The 8,311-nt window shown below is 43.2% G+C and overlaps 1 protein-coding gene across 2 annotated transcripts in view; it reads right to left on the bottom strand.

Moving 5' to 3' along the window:
- Positions 1–8,311, bottom strand: part of CDON (cell adhesion associated, oncogene regulated) — a 126,535-nt gene that overhangs the window by 44,480 nt on the left and 73,744 nt on the right. For both annotated transcript variants that reach the window (XM_019508879.1, XM_019508887.1), the window contains exons 7-9: positions 6,879–7,148; positions 5,854–6,207; positions 1,958–2,250 (exon numbers count right to left, since the gene is read on the bottom strand). In XM_019508879.1, the coding sequence (XP_019364424.1) occupies positions 1,958–2,250; positions 5,854–6,207; positions 6,879–7,148 (917 nt within the window). The remainder of the gene's footprint in view (positions 1–1,957; positions 2,251–5,853; positions 6,208–6,878; positions 7,149–8,311) is intronic.

Consider the following 8,311-nt stretch of genomic DNA (forward strand, 5'->3'; position numbering starts at 1 on the left):
AAGCAACTCATCTGGGGGGGAATGGGGGTGTGTGGCTCCTGCCACTGCATACACCCCCAGAGGAAAAGGTGGGGAGGGGTGCATGCCTCCGGATCTGCACGGGGCAGGGCGGGCTGCTGCTGTGGGCTGGGGCCAGAGTTGCCCCGGCTGCACTGCACTTGGGGCAAGCGGCAGCACTGGGAAGGGGAGTTGGGGTGGCTTCAGCAAATTTTGGGGTGGCTGCAGCCCCCTCCCCCCTGGCTGGGCAGCCCCCTACCCCTGCTCTAGTGCCAGCCCCACTTCCTCTCTCACCGCAGGGGCTTTGATTTGCCCCCTCATGCCCCTTCCAACACAACAGACTTACCAGCTGCACGCAGCTTTCCAAGCTTTTGGGCTATGCTCCTCACTACCTACGTGCTGCACTGCAGCTGCGCACATGCACAAGGCATTTAATGGCCTCAATAATCGACCACATCAGATCATTTCCAAGACAGTCAATTTTCTTTATATCACTGCCAGTGCGATATCAGACCAATGTATTGGTACACCTCTAGCTAAAATTCCTTCCTGACCCCAAACATGTTGATCAGTGGAGGGGCAAACTCTCTAGACAGGAACCTCTGGCTTTAAGTCCCAGCAGAAGCAGTGGCACACCCTAGCCAAAATCCAGGGCCTTGGCTGCAGCCAACACCTAATGCCTCTGAGGAAATCTTAAAAATACCCTGACATGTAGCAGAAACTGGGGGAGGGGGCAACCCAGCAAAGCACAGAAGCATGGGAAATACCCACAGTAGAGCCCATATAATAATCATTAGCCAATTGCCTGTCAAGAATGATTTGGCGGGAGAGTGGGCAGGGACCTGTGCCCCCCTCCAGCCCCCCTTCCCTCTTGCTGCTTAGGGTCCGGGCCCGCTCCCCTGCTACCGGCCACAGCGGCAGGGGGAGGGGAGGAAGAGAGAAACGGGCCTGGGTCGACCTGGCAACAGTGGGAGGATGAGAGGAGCAGGCTTGGGGCAAATGTGTGGGTAGGGGAAGAGTGGGCCTGGGCCCAAGTGGGGGGTAGGAGGCCCGCTCCTTTGGGTCAGGCTGGGCCTGCTGCTCCCCACTCCCACCGTCACAGCAGGCTGGCTTCTTTCCCCGCATGGGCTCATTCCTCCGCAACCCCCTCTCATGTCAGGCCCGGACCCACTCCTCCCCTCCCCCCACTACTGCCATGGCACACGCACTCCTGCCCCCACTGTCGCCGTGTTGACCCTGCAGGTGGTGCTGATGGAAGGGGGAAGGGGTGAGGTGGCCCGAGGCCAGCGCTGGTGGCCTTGCCACACCCCCCCGTTCCCCCACAGCATCCCAACCCCACTCCCCCCTGCACAGCTGCCATCACCTCCAAGGAGCAAGGGGGGCCGAGGCCGGCTCTGGTGGCCTCGCCCCACCCCCTTCCCTCTATCATCCCCACCTGCAGGAACCAGGTGCGGGGGGGGGGGCGGGGGCAAGGCCAACACTGCTGGCCTCACCCCCATTTTGTCCGCTCCATTGCCATTGCGTCCAGGGAGCAGGGCAGGGGGGTTCGAGGCTAGCTGTGCTGGCCTCACCCCACCACTCAGTCCCCCATGTCCCCGCCATCATGGCCACTACCTCCTGTCCAAATGCTTATTTGCACTGTGATTGGCTGTTTCAGTCAGCCAATCAGAGCGCAAATAAAGCATTATGGACAGACAGATTAACACTTATAATATTAAACCGATAATGAAATAACAATAACTTGAGTTCTGCTAAGCAAGGTCCAACTGAATTCAGATAAAGCAAAGTTGCAACCAATGTCAATCCTCCCTAAAGAGATAGTTTGTAGGACCACAGTAAAGCATGTTTCAATTATATTTGCATTTCTTTCTGGCCTGATACTGCTACTTTTTTTCAGAAAACCTAAAAGTAAGAACTCCACCTGCTCTGGAGTTATTCTTTATTTGTAAAGGAGCATTACCTTGCGATATTTCACGAAGTAAGCATTGACAGGTAACCCACCATCTTTTCCAGAACGCCACACCAGGTTGTACATGTCTGGCTTGAGAGTCTGTGGAGGACTGAGGATAATTGGTGCTTCAGGGGGGGAAGCACCACCAAGACTTTTTTCTGTAATAACTTCATCAAGATGCAGGTTTGTTGGAGGCAAACTTGAAAACCCAGTTTCTGTATCATAATCTCTGCCACCTTCATCACTTTGGGCAGTCTCTGGAGTAGTGATTTCTTCAGCTTTTGTACTAGTTTCAAAAGGAACTGTAGAAGAAAGGTCCTAGTTATCTCTACAAAACAGCAACTATTTGCATCACAGGGTACGTTAAGGGCATTCTGTTAATGCAATTAAATGGCTTCAGATGTGAACAATTTCTATCAGAAATAACCATTATAGAGCCAAACAAAGCCCAATCGAGCTCATCTGAAAAAAGAATACTAACAATAAGGTTAATTTAGAGTCAGTCAGAGTAAGAAGCTATATTTCTAAAAAAACAAACATGCATATGCCCTTCCCATTCTGCAGCTCTCTCTGAAAAAAAGAAAGAGCTGAGTAAAGGAAAGCATTAGAGACAAATATAGTACTCTCAGGGAATTTGGGTTGACACAGCTTGTCAAAATTCCCAAAAGCAGTGGGTTGGCAGGTTGGGTACTGGGAATCCTGAAAGAAATGATGCAGCTTCTTGAGGTTACACACTGCAATTTAAGATTACCAGATGTTCTTAGTCTTGTTCATTCTTTCACAGATTTGTACAGATTTATGTTACTTGCCAGGGTCTGGAAGGGGGAAGGGAACGAAGGGAACTTGGTTTACAAAACAAACAAATTCCATGGTAATGTAAAGCCGAAGCAATGTTAGCTTGGCTGCCTGGGATTCCTTTAAACCTCCATTAAAATACCAGCAACAAGTGTGGCTGCTATTTTTGGCGACTTCTTGGAAGTGGAGGGGGAGGAAAGGTTTACTTTCAAATTGAAGACATGTTCCCCAAAAGCATTTGGATTTTTACTTAGGAATGCTACAAAGTTTTGAGACTGAAGCATGAAGCAACATAAGGAGAAAATCTTCAGAGCCAGACCTCAACTTGCTTAAGACAGCAGAAATATTATCTGATATTCTCATTATGAAACACCATCTAGCACAATACATAAAACAATGAGAAAGGTAATGCATACTACACTTTAGTATTAGACAGAAACACTATATTTGATTGAAGAATCTGACAGCATATTGTATTGTGATGGGTAATCAGGATTTCTTGGTAGGCACAATATGGTTTGATACCTGCTAGAACAAGGAAGAGGACTGTGATGCATGAGAAAATTATCTGCCATTTAACTGGTGTGGGTACACCCACAGTCATGACTACTTAGTCCTGAAGCTTCAGCTCATGGACAGACAGATACCACAGGATAGCAATTCTTATTAAGGCAATTCTGATCCATGAATTATTTCTGGCTTTATACCACATATCACAACACTTAATTTTTCTATTAATTTGTCAAGCACCTGTATCTCACATTTCAGTATGCACGGTAGGGTTCTTTCATTACCTCTTTCACTCTCTTAATCAGATTAACTTTCTCCTCAGCTTTCTAATCACTGCATCTCTATTTTATTCCCTTATCCTATTTTATCGCTAGCATTTAAAGGAAATTAACAAGCAACACTAACCACGGTCAGTACTGGATAGCACAAAGGAGGAGAGGGTGTACACTAGTTAAGACTGGTAACATTTCAAAAGTACTGAAAATGACTTAACTAGATTAATGCCAGGCCTACAATTCAGAGCCTTAACATCATGTCAGCAAGGAGCATGGGTGTAGGGAAAGGGAGAATACACTCCTTAGCTGACATAGTCAAACCCCTGGAGCGAGCAGAGCTATGCCAACAGAAAAACCTAATGCCTTGGATTGAGGGCCCTAGGTCACTTGGTATACATTTGAAATACATTTGATATACCCGCCCAAATAATAGCTTTCTTAAATTCTTTATTTGTAAGCATCTTCTGGCCTTGAGTCAATAGTTTTTAGAATCCTTATGATTCAAGAGGCAGCAAGGTCCCACAGCCAGAATCAAAACCAATCCCAAAATCTCCATCCAAACACTAAGCAGAAACCAGGGCAACAAAATTCAAACCAATAAAGAGCAATATATAAAACATTTAATTTTTTGAACTCACTGCCATAAGATTTTTAAGGCAAAGTCTCAGGATTTTTACCACCCCCCCCCGGTTGAGTTCTGGAATAAGTTTTAAAAATTTAATTTCATGTTCAAAATCCTTTAGTGAATTTAAAAAAATATATATATGGCCCTTAGATACTTAGAAGCCTAAATCCCACTGACTTTCAGTTGCATTTGTTATCTAAGGACAAGTCTTTAGAAACAAATATGGAAGCAAAAGCAGATTAGTGTAACTTAAAACTGAGCCCTTGTTCTGGTTGTTACAACTTTGTTCCTGTTTTTGGAAGCTTGCGTATGTCATATTATTAAAACACATATGATTACAATAAAAGAGCAAGATCTCTCCTTACACTGTGCCTTCAGTGCAGGAACAATATTTTCACAATAGCAATTTTGGGAATAAGGAACCCAGGGTCTCTCTCTCACTAGATTATGCTTTTTATGTATTTTAATTTCTTGCCTCTTCAGCAGGTAGGGGAAGGGGAACATGCCACTGAAGAACAAAGAGTCGCTCTGTTAAACTTCTCTCAGGTAACAACACTATTTCTGCTGTAAACCAAGTGGCTTCAGAAGTGTTCCTAAAACCCTGGATCTCTGATAGAAAGCTGGGTTGCTACCACGCTTTATATTAACAGCGGATTCTAATTAAAATTTTTTGCAAGACTGTAGAAATTCTGAAGTGAAAGTTGTGTTTGTGAAAGATTCTGTATTACTCTTCCTGTAGCTAGAGGAATAGGCTTCTCTATACCAATCTCTCTTCTTAAATATGTGCCCTTCTACTGACAGAGGCACCATACAGGAGGTGGGGCACTGGTGTAAGCCATGGAGCACCTAAACTAGTTAACTCTGCAGACTAGTTAGCTTGGGTACTGGCACCAGTCTTGCCAGCAGCACAGAGCTCAAGGGACACTCATTTAAAATTAAAATTACATTTATACCAATTAAGGCACCTTTACACTGGATGCACCAACACATGTGCTTTACTGTTGATTAATTAGCTCAGCTGTGAAATGTCACCGTCTACAGATGTGGTGCTATTAGGCTACAGTAAAGTAACTCCACTGGAGAACTGCCCAACACATGTACTATCCTACGATGCAGTTATTGTGGTGCAACGCACATGTAGACAATGACCGGGGCTGGCTGGGACATGAGGGTCCTACAGTGCAAGGGCTGCCTGTCAACTAGCCCTGCACCGTAGCACCCTCACCTCCAGCCAGCCCCTCTGCAGCATGCTGAGCTAGGGTGGAGCAGTTCTGCGCTGGCAGGCTGACCCCACAGACCCTCTGCCAACCAGGGTTGCACTGCCCTGGCTGATGCATGCTGCAGTCCCAGGCGCACATGTAAAGGCTATGTCTGGGAGCAATAAACTCCAGCACAAACTGCACCAAAGTTTATTCAGGCACATTAATAGCACATATGTGCCTACTGTATCATGTTGCAGCATAGACCTATCCTAATTAGTCTTTCCTGTGATATGACCAACACCTCAAATGTGGATAGCTGTTCACTGAGAACCAAGCCAAGGCATTTCATACGTACCTTGAAACAGCAACCTAATTATCCCAAGCTGAATTTTAATAAATTGACCACTTTGCTAGTAAAGACAAACATTTCACTACAAACCACTTGGCAGACTATTGAAAATGTTAAGAAGAGTGATGGCAATATTGAAGCCAGCTTACCAACTGTAAGGAATGCATCCGACAGTGCTGAGCCATGTTCATTTGTTGCTTCACAAGAGTATTTCCCAGCATGCTCTGGAGTAACAGCCTGAATATACAGGGAGCTTGAGCCTCCTCGAGACATAGCAAAGTAGCTTGGTTCTGACACGGTGCTACCTATTCTTGCTTGTGAAGATTTTCGTGATTTTGAATGAAGGACCTGAGAAGGGTGGCTGGTAATAAGTCCACGGCTGTTGTACCAACGAATTACTGGAACAGGCAGCCCAGTGGCATTACATGACAACGTAATACCACCACCATCTACTGCACTGGTACTTGCTGGTGGAGAAACTATAACTGGCATTGAACCTTTGCCTATTAAAAATATAAACAATTAATTGTACTATAGAATGTATTGCCTAGAACATGGATGAGTTAGTATGTTAAAAAAGTGGCCACTTATACAATTACTTGGTAGTTTGGATACTATTCACACTATTAAGGAACAAGGGCTTGAAAGACTTTAGCAGTTTATTGAAACCTTTGCTCAGAAGAGGCAGATACAATTCTATAAGCAATCTTAACACTGAATATGTAGAACACTGACCCCAAACTTGAAAAACATGAAATCATGCAGCATTGATCATTTCAGATACTGGGGACAATGGTAACAGATTCATTCTTAGAACAAATTTAGTTATAAGCCAGATTTAACCCCAACATTTGAAGTCAGAGAATCGATGTAATGGAACTATTATCAGGTATATTTGGTCTCCAAATGCTCATTAAAACATAGCTAAAGCTGTCAGAGAAACAAGTGTATAGAAAACAAGATTTTTTTGTCTTAAATCCTGAATTCAACTGAACAAAGGTAATATCTCCCAATCTCCCATTAACTTTCTACCAATGCAGAAAACTTACTTAATTTGCTGCTTACTGTGGTCAAAGGAACAGCATTTTATACCTAAATAAAATAATTTAGCAACAAAACTTAAACATGACTGAAAACTTAGTTTAAGATTCTGAATACTATAAACTGTTCCTACCTGTCTGGACAGTAAGTCTCCCAGTGGAATGCATAAATCCAATCCCATTGTTTGCAACACACTGATACAAGCCAGAATCCTCCTTGGTAATGCCACTGATTTGCAAACTGTTTCCTGTGGATAGGTGATGTGCAGAGAGATGGACGGGAACTGCATTATGGAACCAGGTGAGATTTGGAACAGGATTTCCATGAATGTCGCATGAAAGGTATGCAGTTACACCTAGAGACACTGTCTGGTCCTGCAATCCTTTAGAAATTGAGGCAGATTCTAAAAGAAACAAAGTGAGTATGAAATCCTACAAAGTATTCTTTTGCAAAAGATGCAGCCCATACACTTCACTGTAATATAACAACTTACACAAAGTTACCATATATATGAAAGCCAAACTTAGTCTTTTCTAGTTCAGTACAAGATGAACTTGCTTCTGTAACATTTTTAGCACTTATTTTAATGGCATTTTCCTTCCATTCAGAATTATCACTCATTAAAATTACAAGAATCTTTTTTCATTTTAAAACTAAAAATAGTTCTAAGGAAGAACTGTCTTGACAAAAGTTATTTATTTTATAACTTTTGCAGTTATATCCTGAATCTCTGGTTTACGAAACAAAGATTTTGTTTCTTCTTTTGTTTTGGCTCACTGGTCAGCAAGTTTTTCAGAATATGCACATCTTTAAATTCTATCATGTTTACCTCTTAGTGATTCTCTATCTCCCTGTGATTTCAATGGGCAAGGCATGGAGCAATAAAGGAGCAGATGAAACTCCCATAACAGGATATGTATAAAGAAACAGAATCATTAATGTTATTCTTAACATTAATTTACAACTGATGAACAGCTTGAAATACTGTAACTGGAAGGGTCTGATTAATGAAGACCATGTAGAAAAGTCCAGGTCTTTTGCCAGAATTATAATTTCACTTGAAAAGTAAAGAAAGAAAAGTGTGCTATATACTGAGTGTACTTTCCTAGCTGAGTGTAAAGACTACTTTGGCTGCCTTGCATCTCAGGCAAGAGTAGGAATTCAGGAATGGATTTGGAATGAAAAATGATGAAAAGACAATTCTTTCTATGATACCAGGATATGTCCAGGCTCATTAACTTTTACTGACATTAATCAATGCCTGCAAAAAATCTGCTACAAAAGGAAAGAGGAATAAGGATAAATTGCAATGGCTTAAAGTGGCCAGCTGTATACTGAAGGGGGAAAAGTTTAGTACCATCCATTCCAACTAACATTTTAGTCACTGTAAACCTTAGTAACCTTACAATTACCTTAGTAACCTTTGTTACCATCACAGACGGAAGGAAGACGACATCATTTATATTGTACCAGAGGTGTACACAGTGCTTTGTAGACCAAAAAAACCCCCAATGACCAGCTTTTCCTGGCATGTGTTGCAAGGCTGCCTTCCACCCTTGAGATGGG

The sequence above is a fragment of the Gavialis gangeticus genome, unplaced genomic scaffold (genome assembly GCF_001723915.1).
Source record: "Gavialis gangeticus isolate Ggan-Ray unplaced genomic scaffold, GavGan_comp1, whole genome shotgun sequence".
In the NCBI taxonomy this organism is placed as follows: Eukaryota; Metazoa; Chordata; order Crocodylia; family Gavialidae; genus Gavialis; species Gavialis gangeticus.